This window comes from Simochromis diagramma, unplaced genomic scaffold (assembly GCF_900408965.1).
Source record: "Simochromis diagramma unplaced genomic scaffold, fSimDia1.1 OVJJ01000539.1, whole genome shotgun sequence".
In the NCBI taxonomy this organism is placed as follows: domain Eukaryota; kingdom Metazoa; phylum Chordata; class Actinopteri; order Cichliformes; family Cichlidae; genus Simochromis; species Simochromis diagramma.
Genome location: NW_024387364.1, coordinates 3,734 through 19,517, shown reverse-complemented (window position 1 = coordinate 19,517; position 15,784 = coordinate 3,734). Strand labels below are relative to the sequence as shown.

The 15,784-nt window shown below is 45.9% G+C and overlaps 2 protein-coding genes across 2 annotated transcripts; both read left to right on the top strand.

Moving 5' to 3' along the window:
- The first annotated feature begins 2,370 nt into the window (after nucleotides 1-2,370).
- LOC120718806 lies at nucleotides 2,371-5,815 on the top strand. The gene is made up of 2 exons (XM_040007515.1): nucleotides 2,371-2,546; nucleotides 2,930-5,815. Exon 2 carries the CDS (start codon nucleotides 3,178-3,180, stop codon nucleotides 5,782-5,784), a length of 2,607 nt encoding a protein of 868 aa, XP_039863449.1. The 5' UTR covers nucleotides 2,371-2,546; nucleotides 2,930-3,177; the 3' UTR covers nucleotides 5,785-5,815.
- LOC120718805 lies at nucleotides 5,788-15,371 on the top strand. Its single transcript, XM_040007514.1, has 3 exons — nucleotides 5,788-10,179; nucleotides 11,508-11,603; nucleotides 14,689-15,371. Exon 1 carries the CDS (start codon nucleotides 6,014-6,016, stop codon nucleotides 9,155-9,157), a length of 3,144 nt encoding a protein of 1,047 aa, XP_039863448.1. The 5' UTR covers nucleotides 5,788-6,013; the 3' UTR covers nucleotides 9,158-10,179; nucleotides 11,508-11,603; nucleotides 14,689-15,371.
- Nucleotides 15,372-15,784: the final 413 nt, after the last annotated feature.

The following is a 15,784-nucleotide window of genomic DNA, read 5'->3' as shown; positions in this document are numbered from 1 at the left end:
GGATTAAAGAGATTAACAGTTTATTGCTTATTTACTTTGTGTAGCGTGAATGGCCATAATGGAGTTGTTTTTTTTTAAATAGGAAAAGCTGTAAAGCTTATAAATACAGTTAAAAGTCCCACATTTCTGCTTGTGCTTGTTTGTAATGAGGAACACATCAAACAAGTTAAGATTTATAAATCCTAACTATAAATTCTAATTATAACCTTTTGTTCTTCACAATTGCAGGAAATCAAAACAGGTATAACTTTAGCCAGGTTCCTACTTTTATAAATTCTGCATTTAGCTGTGCAGTCTCTAATACCAATGAAATGCAGCAAGGTGCTCATTTTATGTGTTCCCTTTTTTCTTTATTTTTTCCTGACAAAAATAAGGAAAAATTAAGGAGGGGTACCTCTCGACTGGCAGACCAGGGTGGTGCTTTTCATCTCCAAGAAGGGGGATCAGAGGGTGTGTTCAAACTAGAGAGGGATCACACTCCTCAGTCTCCACCAGGAAAGTCTATGCCTACGTCCTGAGATGAGAGTCCGTCTTTTGTGGAGAAGGTATTTGACCATGTCCCACCTTGGGGTCCGATGGGTGTGCTTTGGGAGTATGCAGTGTCTAACCCATTGCAAGAGCTTGGTCTGTATTGCCAGCCATAAGTCGGTGGATGGTGGACTCCAGAGCTACTTTTTTTCACTGATTCTGTTCAAATTTTTATGGACAGAATTTCTGGGTATAGGCAAGTGGCATAGCTATCTCTGCTCTTTGCAGATGATGTGGTTCTGTTGGCTTCATCAGGTGATGGCCTCCAGCTCGCACTGGAATGGTTTGCAGCAGAGTGTGAAGTTGGTGGGAATAAATATCAGCACCTCCAAATCTGAGGTTTGAACTCATTGAGAATATCAATGAGTTCAAAGTGTAAGGAGATCTGATGTTCCAACAGTGTTCAGGCTGAGAATTATTACCTGCAATGCTCCAGTTTGACCTCATGGTGGCAGTGCTGTCCCACTGATACAATGGCTACACTCAGACTACAGGACAGACGAGAGACTGACATACTGTTGACATATTCCAGATGTTTTCATCTGCAGTTATTTTAGACCAACGGCACCTACTAGTGAGCTTAAGTACTAAAACTGATGTTTTATGATGTGTTTATGACATCAATCTGACGTCACCCTGATGACAGCCCACAGTTTGCATGTTTGTTGCAGTCTGGTTGGTTTTTCAGTTTTTTTAGTTGGTGTCATCAGGTTTGTTCTACACGGTGGATGCTGTATCTTATAACACTGCCATGATGTTTACTGTGAGTCTGGAGGTTTGGTTATAGTGAACCTGCCTCCTGATGTTTATCACATATTCACAGCAGAAGCTTCATCACAGATCAGACACAAATAACACCAGGATGTTTGGTTACACTGAGCAGGCAGCTGTTACACTGTGACAGTCACCAGGTCACGTGGGCCTGTTGCTTTACCAAACAGCTGAGATTTCCGAGGTCTTTGAATGCACCACAAACGGCGCGACGAGTCGAGTGAGCCGCTGAAAGTCAGATCTGTTCTTCAAAGTAGACTTTCAGCTTTATTCCAAGCTTAAATGTAATCTGATGTAGTCAGTATTTAAAGTCAGGCTCTGTTATTGACTGAAAACTCCGACAGACTCAGACATTTAGAACAAACTAAGAGTCGGATCAGCACAAATACTGACACAGAGATGGCTGCTGGCACTGCGCTGCTCTGCTGTACTTTGCTGTTTGTCCTTGTCTTCGTCTCTGCAGGTGAGATTGAACTACACTGAGTTTCTCTCTGAGATAACAAGAAGTACAGGAGGATTATTTTCATCTGGATTCAGTTTGTCTGTGTGTGAAGGAGACACGAGGCTGGGTGGACACTTAACATCTGTAATCCAGCTGTGACAGAGACAAAGAAGTGTAATGTGTGTGTCAGTGTGATGTGTTGTAGTGTCGGGAGTCAGTATGCAGCTACAAAGCTTTTTGTTCAGTGTACACAAACAGCTGTAGCTCCATAAAGGCAGCATGCAGAGACTCACAGTGTCTTATAATGAGAGGCTGCTTTCTCTCACACATTATGTTCACTTATTATCAGCACATGTTGTTGTTCTGTGGAAGCTAACATCTTGTAGTTTCTGACACTTTGCATGTTTAGCATGAGGCTAAAATTCTCGCTCAGTGGGTCACTGGTGACCTGCTGGATGTTCAGAGGTTCTTTTTTTGTCTCATTCAGACCCAAAGATCATCCCAGCTGAGTCTGGACAGGACATCACTCTGACATGTCGAGCTCCAAACAACAACAACATAAGAATTGTTAAGTGGAGCAGAGCTGACCTGGTGCCAGAATATGTGCTTTTGTACCAGGATGGTTGTTGGAAAGGCTGTCAGCTGTGTGGGGGGGCCCCCTTGTGGCGAGAGAGCACAGTTGCACTATTGAGCGCATGTTCCAGTGATCAGAGTTGGAGCTAGCACATAGCAAGAGCCGCCTGGCAGACTGACTCTGCAGGGGATGTCTACACACGGTGTGAGTTGTGTGCGTCGCTAAAGAACTGTGAGTAGACGTGGAGCCATGCCTGAAAAGGACAGTTTTAGTCTTTTATGCCAATTAGACATTTAGTGGATGTAGAAGTGCAATGTGTATCGACCTGTTCGCTATGTGGCTAGTTCATGCTACTAATGCTACCTGTTATGCTACGTACCTGCTAGCTGTAAGCTAAACGATTTGGTGTTTGTGATATATTGTTGTTGGGTGTATTGGCAATCAATGTCATGTACTGTAAGGGTTTGGGAGTAGTGTATGAAACTCGTGCATGTAGATGTTCATATAGGAATTCCCATTTGTAGTTCTGGTTAGATTCGAAGAACGCTAATGCATCATAATTCATGACTTAGATGTTTATTACATTCAGTATTCTGTATATGTTCTGTTCACAGACCACACACACCCACACCCCTCACCACTCTGTAAGCCTGCGGTTGCATTACTGTGTTGCTGTACTGTGCTGTTAAGCTGAGGAATCACAGTAAAGATGGTATAACCTTTATCTGTGCGTCCTGTGTGTTCTGACCGACACCCCAAGGTGAACACCACTGCTATTCAGCCAACGCCTATACAGTCCTGGGTTCAACCCAAATTATCATTGGTCCTTCGAGCCGGAGGGTGCTTTCCTTGGATCCTAAAGATGCAGCCTAGTTTCTTCTCCAGTGAAGATGTCTCAGATTCAACTCGCCCAAGGCGCCAAGTACAACCTCCTCCCTACCTTGCAGACTATGAGGTGAGCTTGGTGGGCCACCAACGAGACATGACACCCTACCGTCACTCGTACACAGCACAGTATGCACCCGGGCTAGAAGAGCAAAAGCAGTACGTGCCATCGGCAGTGTCTGTACAGACCTCCCGCTCGTCTAGCCCAACAAGTCAGCCTGGATGGGAACACACCGTGGATGAATGGACCACTTCCCCGAATGATCTGCAGGATATGCGGCAGCATGTGCCCAGTAGGGATGGCCTGAACCATCAGCCTCCTTCTCCTTTCCATCGACCATGGGAAATGTCTGCAGTTTCGGGTTCGCAGTATTGTATGAATGGCAGACCTCAGCCTTACGCTCAAACACGTGAACCAGACAGAGGTGGTTACCTGTCGGAGCAACGGGACCAGAGATCACCCCCAACACATGTACCCCCTCTGTCTTCCTCCCAACGTATGCAGCCCATCAGTGTCCCCACAATTAGTTCCCATACACATAGAATAGATGCACGAACGAGTCCATGGCCCCAGTATGACAATAGGCAGGACATCCATGCTCAACAAGAATACCAAAGGCCATACTTTCGCCCACCATCAGCTCAGAGTATTCCACCCAAGGATACTACAATGATTGATACATTGGATAGGATGATGGGTGAACTACAGCTGTTAAAGGAGCAGACACTGACAGCTAGTCGGCCAACCCCGCCATTCCCCAACAGTGCACCTTCCTTTCGGTTTGAACATCCACCTATCATTCCGCAACATTTGAAGCCTCCTTGGCAGGAGCAGTTTTCTGCTAGTGCTTATCCCAGTTTCCAGAGTCAAGCCCCCACCAACATCTGGAGCCAGCAGCCCATCGCCGAGGTATCAAGACCTATCACAACATCATCGCAATATAAACCTCATCCATCCCCAGCCTACCAGCCACCACATGTAATGGCACAAGAGAAAACATACAGGGGTCCAACTCCAAGTATTCCTGATCTCATTAAGAAGGACCCAAGTGAGTTTGCCCGGTTAAAGATCGCACTTGACAATCTGCTGCCACCGGATGGGACAGAGCTTTTCAAGTTTCAGATACTGATGGATCATTTGAAACTAGATGAAGCCCGTCTCATAGCTGATGCATATCTCAATTCTCCATCCCCCTATACTGACACCATGGCAGCCCTATCGGAGAAGTTTGGTCAGCCCCACCAGTTAGCCCTCAGGAAGATTGCCGGTGTTATGGATGCACCGGACATTCGTCGCGGGGATGTGGAGGCTTTTGAAAGATTCGCACTGCAGATTCGGGCTCTCGTTGGTATGCTGAAGACCCTTGGTCCGGATGGCGAAGTAGACCTGAAATGTGGCTCTCATGTGGCACGGCTCCTCAGTAAGCTGCCAGCTGAAATGAGGTCTGAGTTCCGGAGACACATGTGTCGCCATCCAGGGGTGGTATACAACCTAACAGACTTTTCAGACTGGTTACAGCTGGAAACATGGTGCCAAGATAGCAGTACCCAGCTTGGGGCTACAGGGCAGAAGGAGAGGGTCATCCAGAAACCAGAGCGCCTGAGAGAGGCAAAGTCAGTAAAGCGCATGGCCACTATCCTGCATGGCTCAGAGAATCTGCCGACGAAGCAGCCTGTCGAGTCGGTGAGCAGCAAACCAGCTGTCCATAGCAAGAAGAAAGGCCCGCTGAAAGCTTACTGCCCCTACTGTGATACGGAGGACCATTATCTGAGTCAGTGCCCCATATTCCAGTCGTTTGATAAGGCTCAAATCATAGACTGGATTAAGACAAACCAGCGTTGTTGGCGATGTGGCAGATCACATCAAGCAGCACAGTGCAATCTGAAGAAAGCTTGCAGCCTATGTCAAGGCAAACACCTTCAGATCCTGCATGAGGTCAACGCCAAGAGTGTGAAGGAAGGTACTTGCCTGGTGAGCTCTGCAACTGAAATACTCCACCTAGAAAAACCTTCAGATTCTACCCGTGTTCTGCTTAAAGTGATTAGAGTTCTCCTAAGAAATGGTGACAAAACTCTGGACACTTATGCCATCCTGGATGATGGCTCTGACCGCACCATGCTGCTCTCCTCTGCAGCTCAGCAACTGGGCCTAACAGGCACACCTGAAGACCTCGCCCTGAGAACTATCCGTCAGGATATCCAAATGTTACATGGGGCCTGCGTTTCATCCACACTGTCCCCTATCATGCAGCCCCAGAAATCCTTCCACATAGCTAATGCCTTCACTGCCCAGCGGCTTGGCTTAGCTGAGCATTCATATCCAATTACCATGCTCAAGAGAAGGTACAGACATCTGAAGGACTTGCCCCTACAAACCTTCAGCAGAGTTTCGCCCCTGTTGCTAATTGGGGCTGATCACCCACATCTCATAAACCCTATAGAGCCTGTGCGCTTTGGATCACTAGGAGGGCCAGCTGCGATGCGAACCCGACTAGGATGGACTCTGCAAGGGCCTGCAAAGTCGCTTGAGTCACAGTTAGTCTCAACAGTGTCTGTATACCTCCTGCAGCCCCCTATCTGTTGAACTCCAGAGGAATGTGGAGAAGCTGTGGCAAGTGGATGTTCTACCATATAAGAGTGAAAAGGAGGTGACAAGGTCGAAGGAGGATCATGAAGCCCTTCAGATATTGGAGGCCAGAACAAGGCGCGTGGATGTTAAGGGAGTGCTCCGGTATGCCACACCCTTATTGAGGAGGAAGGATGCACCACTTTTTCAGGCCACCCAAGAGGCGACACTGCCCAGCCTGAGGAGTATGGAGAGACGTCTGAGCAAAGACCCTGTTAGGGCTGCTGCATATATGGACGAGATTGAAAGGTTGGTGACCTCTGGGTTTGTAGCCAAACTGCAACCGGAGGTTGCCTCTCAGAGCCAAGAGGGTTGGTACATACCTCATCACATGGTCCAGCACAATGGCAAGAATAGAGTGGTCTTTAATTGCTCTTTTCGACACAAGGGACTTAACCTGAACGAGTCCCTATTGCCTGGCCCTGTCCTGAGCCCTTCTCTGGTTGGAGTGCTCCTGCGCTTCAGAGAACACAGCATTGCCATCAGTGGTGACATAAAAGGGATGTTTCACCAGGTGTGCCTACTCCCGGAAGACAAACCGCTCCTGAGGTTTCTTTGGCGCAATATGAATCGGGATGAGCCCCCTCACAGCTATGAATGGCAAGTCCTTCCCTTTGGGACAACATGTAGTCCCTGCTGTGCCTCCTTTGCGCTACAGCGGCATGTCCTCCTGCATAGTGAACCAGGAGAGGAGGTGAGGTTCTCCATCGAATGGTGCTTCTATGTGGACAACTGTCTACAGAGTGTTTCATCGATTGAAGAAGCCCAGCAGTTGGTCAAGAAACTACGGCAGCTTCTGGCTTCCGGGGGCTTTGAAATTCGGCAGTGGGCTAGTAATAGGCCAGAAGTGATTAGTCATCTGCCATCCGAGGCACGGTCAGACAAACTGGAACTCTGGCTGTCACAGGACCGACAAGAAGCGCATGAATCAACCCTGGGACTGAACTGGAACTGTGAGACGGACACCCTCAGCCTCAAGCACCGACCCATTGACTATGGAGAGCCCACTATGAGGAACATATATCGAACCCTGGCTAGTCAGTACGACCCACTTGGGTTCATCATTCCCTTCACCACCAGGGCCAAGATTATTGTACAGCAACTCTGGGACAAGCATCGAGATTGGGATGACCCCCAGTTACCTCATGATTTGCTGCACCAGTGGAAGACATGGAAGGGGGAGTTGGTGCATTTATCAGAGTTAACATTGCCACGATGTTACACACTGCCGCACATGGATCTATCTGACATTGCAAGAGAGGTACATATCTTTTGCGATGCATCAGAGCGAGCCTATGGCTCTGTGGCTTACCTGAGATCAGAAGATCATTATGGTAATGCGCAGCTGTCATTCCTCATGGCCAGATCACGGGTTGCTCCAAGGAAGCAGATATCTATTCCCAGACTCGAACTCTGCGCTGCACTCACTGGAGCCCAGCTCGCAAAGCTACTTCAGACAGAACTAACGTTCAAGGTGACCACATGTACGCTGTGGTCTGATTCAACCACTGTCCTCAACTGGTTGCATTCCACATCCTGCCATTTCAAGGTGTTTGTTGGCACCAGGATTACAGAAATTCAAGAGCTTACTAACCCCAAAGACTGGCGATATGTGGATTCTACAAGAAACCCAGCTGATGACATCACAAAGGGCAAAAGTCTCACTGAACTGGCCAGCCCAAATAGGTGGACTCAAGGACCAGATTTCCTCCTCCTACCTCCTGACCAGTGGCCCTCCTGCCCATCATTGGGTGCATCAGACCCAGAGGATGGCATCGAGCTAAAACGCTCTGCCATATGTCATATGGCTAACATGACCCCGGGTAATCAAACCCCAGAGGCCCAGCGGTTCAACACATGGACAGAATTAGTAGAAGCCACAGCTAAGGAGATTCAAAATGCAGCAATGCAGGGTGACCCAGCTGGGAGTAATTCACCTACTGCAGGGGCCTACACCGAGGCAGAGCAACAGATCTTGAGACAGATTCAGATGGACTGTTTCCCAGAGGACTACCACCTACTACAAGCAGGCAAACCTATACCGGCTAACAGTCGGCTGCTATGCCTAGCACCGCAGTATGATGCCAATCATAGACTGATCCGGGTTGGTGGCAGGCTGCGGCGAGCAGAGAGCCTTGATCTGTCTGTTGTACACCCTGTGGTCCTGGATCCCACCCATGTGTATACCAGACTACTTATTCAAGATGTGGATGCACGTCTCGGTCATCCTGGCCCAGAGAGAGTATTCGCTGAGCTTCGGCGGACTGTATGGATCCTGCGAGGTAGAGAGGCCGTTAAGCGGCACCAACATAGTTGCATGGATTGCCGTAGGTGGAGGGCAAACCCAGCTTCTCAGCAAATGGCTGACCTGCCACCTGCCCGCCTCAGGCTGTTCAAACCTGCCTTCTATTCCACTGGCATGGACTGCTTTGGTCCTTTCTGGATCAAGATAGGCAGACGCAGGGAGAAGCGATGGGGCATTTTGTTTAAGTGCCTCACTACTCGGGCCGTCCATATAGACCTCCTGACATCCATCGACACTGACTCCTTTCTGATGGCCTTCCGAAGGTTCATTGCGAGAAGAGGGAAACCGGCAGAAGTTTACTCGGATCAGGGGACAAACTTCAAAGGAGGGGAAAAGGAGCTCCAGCAGGCGTTCTCCATCATGAGTCCGGACCTCCAGCAGAAACTGGCTAAGCAGCAGGTTCGTTTCCGCTTCAACCCACCTGCAGCACCCCACTTTGGAGGCACTTGGGAAAGAGAAATCCGCTCTATCAAAAACGCCTTATACACCTCTGTTGGCTCTCAAACAGTGAGTGAGGAAGTACTCAGGACCGTTCTTACAGAAATCGAGGGTATCCTGAATGCCAAACCCCTAGGTTATGTTTCTGCTGATGTGGCTGACATCGATCCAGTGACCCCTAACTACTTGCTCATGGGGCGGCCTGACAGCTCCCTACCTCAGGTAGTGTATCCCGAAGAAGAAGCACTAGGGAGGCGAAGATGGAGACATTCGCAAATCCTGGTGGACAGATTCTGGTCATCTTTCATCAGACACTATTTGCCTAATCTCCAAACTCGCATGAAGTGGCAGAGACCCATGGAGGACATAACAGAGGGAGCGGTTGTTCTGCTGGTGGATCCACAGCTACCCAGAGCATCATGGCAGATTGGGAGAGTGACGAAGATTCTTACTGGTTCTGATGGCCACACCAGAACAGCAGAGGTGAAGATACGTGACAAAACATACACCCGGCCTATAGTACGTCTGATTGTGCTTCTGGCGATCAAGGATGAGGATGACCAGGTGGGGGAGCCCTCGTCTGTATAAACCGCCTTTCCATGGGGCCAATTTGCACCGCAAATTGGGGGGCGGCTATGTTGGAAAGGCTGTCAGCTGTGTGGGGGGGCCCCCTTGTGGCGAGAGAGCACAGTTGCACTATTGAGCGCATGTTCCAGTGATCAGAGTTGGAGCTAGCACATAGCAAGAGCCGCCTGGCAGACTGACTCTGCAGGGGATGTCTACACACGGTGTGAGTTGTGTGCGTCGCTAAAGAACTGTGAGTAGACGTGGAGCCATGCCTGAAAAGGACAGTTTTAGTCTTTTATGCCAATTAGACATTTAGTGGATGTAGAAGTGCAATGTGTATCGACCTGTTCGCTATGTGGCTAGTTCATGCTACTAATGCTACCTGTTATGCTACATACCTGCTAGCTGTAAGCTAAACGATTTGGTGTTTGTGATATATTGTTGTTGGGTGTATTGGCAATCAATGTCATGTACTGTAAGGGTTTGGGAGTAGTGTATGAAACTCGTGCATGTAGATGTTCATATAGGAATTCCCATTTGTAGTTCTGGTTAGATTCGAAGAACGCTAATGCATCATAATTCATGACTTAGATGTTTATTACATTCAGTATTCTGTATATGTTCTGTTCACAGACCACACACACCCACACCCCTCACTACTCTGTAAGCCTGCGGTTGCATTACTGTGTTGCTGTACTGTGCTGTTAAGCTGAGGAATCACAGTAAAGACGGTATAACCTTTATCTGTGCGTCCTGTGTGTTCTGACCGACACCCCAAGGTGAACACCACTGCTATTCAGCCAACGCCTATACAGTCCTGGGTTCAACCCAAATTAACAATGGTCACTTAATTTCAGCCAACCAGCATCCATCTTTTAAGAACCGGGTGGATCTGCAGGACAGACAGATGAAGGATGGAGACGCGTCTTTGATTCTGAAGAATGTAACTACTACTGATTATGGAACTTACGAGTGCGGTCTTTTCATTGAAGAAACACGCTCATGGGATCACCGCATCATCTACCTCAGAGTTGTTCCTCCAGGTGAGTGAGTAGAGTTGAGTGTGTGTGTGATCAGAGGTGAAGCTGCTTCCTGGTTGTTGATGTGTGTTTGTTGTATGGATGAGCTGGTGGATGTCAGAGGTAGACAGATGTTTCTCCAGCTGTTGTCTTTGTGGCTGGTAGTCTAGAGTTGTAGAGCAGCATTGTTTGGTTAGAGCAGAAACAAAGACATTTATGAATCCGCCTCTTCTTCTCTTGCTCTCTAACTCATCTGTAAACATGTGTGGGGAAACTCAATGTCAAAGCCTACAGCTGGAGGGGGAGGGGAGGGGTGGAGCTGGTGGTTGTGAGTCTGTGAAAGTGAATCCTGCCGGTGCCATAGCTGGTGAAAACGTACTTGGTGCAGACACAAAACGTCCATCAGCTTCAAAGTGTGTCAGAGAAATGTCCACATGGTGACTGATGGATGAGAGAGGTCCCATTGTTGTTGTTGTGCACAAATCATTGAACAACACAAACACTTAGAGCTGCTTTCAGTGCTGCCTGTTTTGTTACTGCACACATTTCTGATGGTCCTACAGTCCAACGTAGCAAACGTCTCCCTGAAGCCTCTTCTTAGAGACCAAAGGTTGGATCAGAGCGAGCAGCTGAAAGGACACATCTATGAATGCAGTCAGACACTTTCTCACAGCCTCACACTTCATCTGATCACATTTAAACTCAGGTTCTCTGTTAGTCACTGAAATAAATATATGATCAGATCCTCATTTGCAAAAATGTGGATACCATCATGTCATCTTTGACTCCTCCAGCTGAGACACAAGCTGAGACACAACTTCACAGACACACAGCCCCTCCCCTCACTAACAGCTGGATCACTTTCACAGGTGACACACTCACCTCCTGTCTGTGTTTCTGCAGGTTTCAACATTCATAATGTGACGACAACTTAATGACTGTGTTTGCTTTTTTTTTTTTTTTTTTTTTTTTAGAGAAACACACCATCACACCAACACCTACATTCACACCTCCAACTGCCACCATGCCTTCACCCACCACCTCCACACCTCCACATACCACCACCTCTCCTCCTGGTTCCACCCATACCACTCTTTCTCCATCACCCTCTCCTCCTGTTCTCTCTGTGTTGTTGGTGTCTTCTGTTGGATCATCCTTTGTTTTGTTTCTGCTGGGGAAACGATGTCTTCACAGGAATCCTGAAGGTGAGACTCAGACTTCCTGATCTTTCATGTCTGAGTTTGTTTAGTAGAATAAAGTTCAAACTCTTTATGGTTACAGTAATAACTTTCCTAAATGCAGACTCTATTCAGTATTTAATTTATATTATTTTTAATTTTGTATCATTTCAGCAGTTCAAGAAAAAGCTGGTGAAGATGGCATCATCACTCATGTCATGTACATTTTGAGATCAGATCATCAACAACATCCAGTCAGACAAAGCAAAGGTAACACTGTGTTTCCTTCAAAGGGGTTGAAGTTGATATTTAACTATCTGCCTAGAGGTGCATCAAATGGCTGCTGAGTGGTTAGATTTGTTTCTAAAGCAAATTTTGTGCAACTTTTAATTGTAGGATCACGAGGATATTTCAGAAATAGGACATAAACTAAAAGTAATTAACTTTCAGTTTGGTTGAGTATTTTCAGCTGTAACACGAATGCTGCTTGGCAATAAATCCTATAACGTTGGAAAGCCTCTTTATTTCTCTTGAATGGTGTATATGTGTAAGCAAAATCAGTGTGTGGGTTAAACATCAGAGATGAGTATGCGGGTTAAATGTGGTTGTGTTGGTCACTGTGGGACAAACAGCAAACTCAATGGGGTTGAGGTCAGAACTGCAAACAGGCCGTTAAATCCTCTCCACTGCCAAATTCTGGAGTTAGTCTCTGATGAACCCTACTCTGTGGAGGCGAGCATTGTCAGTCCGGTTCAAGACTGTGGAGATATGGGCCTGCTGGAGAATCTTATCTTGATATACCTCTCCAATGAGATTGCCTCCAATGGTTGATGAACTTTGTTTGTCCAGAGAATGAGATGCCACCCGATACCATCCCACTGCCACCACCAAAAGCTGTTATCCTATTGTTGCAGCAATCTGCATAATGTTCTCTGCATCGTCCCTGTTTTGACCCTAAAATCCACCTGCCATAAGCAGAATCAAGACTCATCTCTGAACATAACGTTCCTCCACATGTTCATGTTTCAGCACACATGTTGCCAACACTAGCACAAAAGGGCATAATGGTGACAAGCAGTATTGTTTGCTTCCTGGCAGCAGCCCTATCCAACCAGAGACTGGCTGTAAGGAATCTGTTCTAGATTTTCCAAGTAGACAGCTGTCGTCATATTGCCCTTCAAATCTGTAGAAGACTGCTTACGGTTCCTCAGTGCTGAAATAGTGAGGATGCTCTCTTCTTGTGGTGTCATCTTCTTGGGACATCCACTTCACGGCCTGTCTCTGACATCCCCCGTCATATTGAGCTTGACCTTCAATTTGTAGCTAGTAGGGCTCACTCCCAATAATGCTGCAACTTGGCTTTGGCTTTGCTGAACACCAGGTTGAAGTTACCGATAGGCGTGGGCCTATCCAGATCAGTCAGACATGACACACTCGGAGCAGACACAATGGCTGTATCCCAATTTAGGGTCTGCAGCCTTAAAGTACGCAGCCTTAACGGTCCACAAGCGCCGCGTACTCAAAGACCGCTAAGGCCGGAAATGCGAGGCTTGTGAAATGGGATGGTCTAGCCTCTGTCGCACTGCCCAGGTTGCCTAGCAACCATGGTACTAACAGCTGGAAATGTTTCCTACAGCTTTGTTTGACAGAAATGAAGGAGAAAATCTTTTGTTCATTTGTTTGTTTGTTTCTACATGAGCTTTGATCATTCTCTGCAAGATTAAGCTCAGCTATTGAAGGGCGTATATTTTAAAGTTGGCCGACATAACTTGGCCGACATGTGGCCAATAGTAATGTTTTAATGTTCTTTGTTATTAAACATTTGCACATAAATAAATGACATAATATTCAGTACTTACTTAAAGTTTACTCTTCGGGTGCCCCTCATCCGCCGTTTTTCTTTCGGCAATTTGAGGGCCGCATTTCGAGCAGCCTTCAAATTGGGACAGCCTTCGTCGCGTCGCTGTGACGTAATCGGCCTTAAAATGCGGCCTTTAAGGCTGCAGACCCTGAATTGGGATACAGCCCAACTGACCGCTGTAGATGGGTCCAAGCTCACAGATGCTGCTAATCATGCAGCTGATTGTCAGCACCCAGTCTACCCGGTTCAAGACAAGTATCAACAGCAAAATAAGCTGTTTGAAGATTTGGCAACATTTGGGTAAATAAAGAGGCCAAGAAGCATTCTTAATAACATAACATAAATAAACAACCAAACATAGATTTCCTTACTTCTGTGCTAAGTTTATATGAAAACAATAGTTCTGATCATAGTTTGGATTATGAAAATATTTTCTGTGATATTTTTCTCTTCAGATGTCTTTGACTCTGGTATGAAGGTACAATCAGATTTAGAGCATGTGAAGGATGATCAGAACTGTAAAAGTACGAACTGTTGTAACATTTAAAAAAAAAAAAAAATTTCTGATATGTGATCAAAATCTGAAATCCCAACATAAATGTTAATATTAATAATATCACAACATACATGCTCATACTTTTGTTCTGAATTTGTTTCCTTTATGTAAAATCTCATCAGATGTATCCATCTGTGAGCTGGACTGTGTGTTTGTGTTCTGTGGTTAACTGAAGTTAACAGCTCTGCAGTCGTCCAGCATCCTGTTTCTGACAGAGAGAAAACAATTCAGCTGCAGGTGTTTCAACACAGAGCTGTTTAATTTAAGAACAGAAAGAAACGTGGAAGAAACACTTCTAACACTGCTAAATAATCCCACAGATTATTTAGCAGTGCTGTAATTGAACCTTGAATGCAAAAAAGAGCCCAGATGTGGTCCAGATGTGCCTGTTTTCTGTGTTTGGTTCACACACAAGGTTTTGAGATAATGCATTTGTTGTTTTGTTGTTTAGTGTAAGATGTATACAGAGACAGACTGAACAAACCAAAGATCATTGCTACCTTTTTCCAGCCTCTCACAGATTTGAACCATTTTTAAACTTGCATTAAAAAACCACAGCAGCTACTTCCTGTTGCTGAGTCCAGTTAGTATGAACTAGGTGAGACTTCTCACCACAGTGTGTTATGGTTTGGCTAATGATAGTGATCAAGATGTGAGAACATGTTTGCTTAGTGGTACAGTGTGTGAGTTTATATTAATAGCAAACAGCACCACTGTGCCAGTCCACATTTTTGTCAAAGAATGAGCTCTCAGTTATTTCTGATCTTTCTGTGTTTCACAGCAGAGGTGTGAAGATTAAACAAATCTATGATTTTAAAAAGCATCACTTAATCTCTTTATTCACTTCACAGACTTCACAGCTGTTGTGTAATAATATAACAATGCTGTTGCTGTGCATTTGCTGTAGTTTTGGTAATTTTATGTGGTTTATCTTGCAGAGACTGATACAGCTGTGGTATACCCAGCAGTGAGCGATGACGATGTCAGTTATGGGCAAACAGAACAAGGGGGCCCAGGTACAGCTGCTCTTTATTTTTGGACAGAGCCAAGCTAGCTGCTGACGATGTTTCCAGCCATCGTAACACCTATGTTTTGTTCCCTATACAATAGTCCAGGGTCTGTTTTTGATTGAAGCCACAAGAAAAAGTAGAGTTTTTCCTATACTGCGCACAAGGTAAAAAACTAAGAGCTCAAGAGAAAAAGATAGTGCAGTGCTTTTGTGGCCAGAGAACAAAATGTCAGTAATCCTCAGTAGGATACTCTTCATAAATCTTTTGGTAGGACTTTGTGGTGAATTAAAACATAGTGTGAGAGAGCAATCCGTCAAACAGGCAAGTTGACTAAAACTGAATAACTACAGACTACATGTATCCATACTTATTCTTCTTATTCATAAACACATAAGCACTCAGTAGTAAGTATAGGCGAGTAAACCAATGGTTGTAGTAGTGAATAAAAAGTGTTATTGAATTAAAAAAAAAGCGGAAATGACAAATCTCCAGTCAAACCTCAAATAACTTTGTCAAAACCATTGATGTTTTGCATGAGGAAAGATGTGTTGCATTGATTTGTGAAACATAGGACTCAGACGCAGGACGGTAGAGGTTTAAAAAAAAAAAAAGGAGTCAAAAACGTCCAAATCCAAAAATCGAATTTAGTCCAAGAAAAGAAAAGTAAAATCCAAAAAAATCACAAAAGAAATAAAAATATACACTTGTCACTAGATAAAAGAGAAGGTTTTTTATTTATTTGTCCATCAATCTATCCATCCACTTTATTTTGCTTATCTGGGGCTGGGTCGTGGAGGGAACAGCCTGGGACCAGTAAGGTGTTTCCAGGAGACACCTCACCCAGGAGACACCCTTGTCAGATGCTCAAACCACCCATACAGCATCCACATCACTGTAACCACAGCACCAATCTGTCTCCTGCTCATTCTACCCTCTCTTGTGAACAAGACTTGGGTGAGTAACTCATCCCTGACCCGAAGTGGGCTCTTCACCCTTTTCTGCCTGAGGACCATGGCCAATTCAC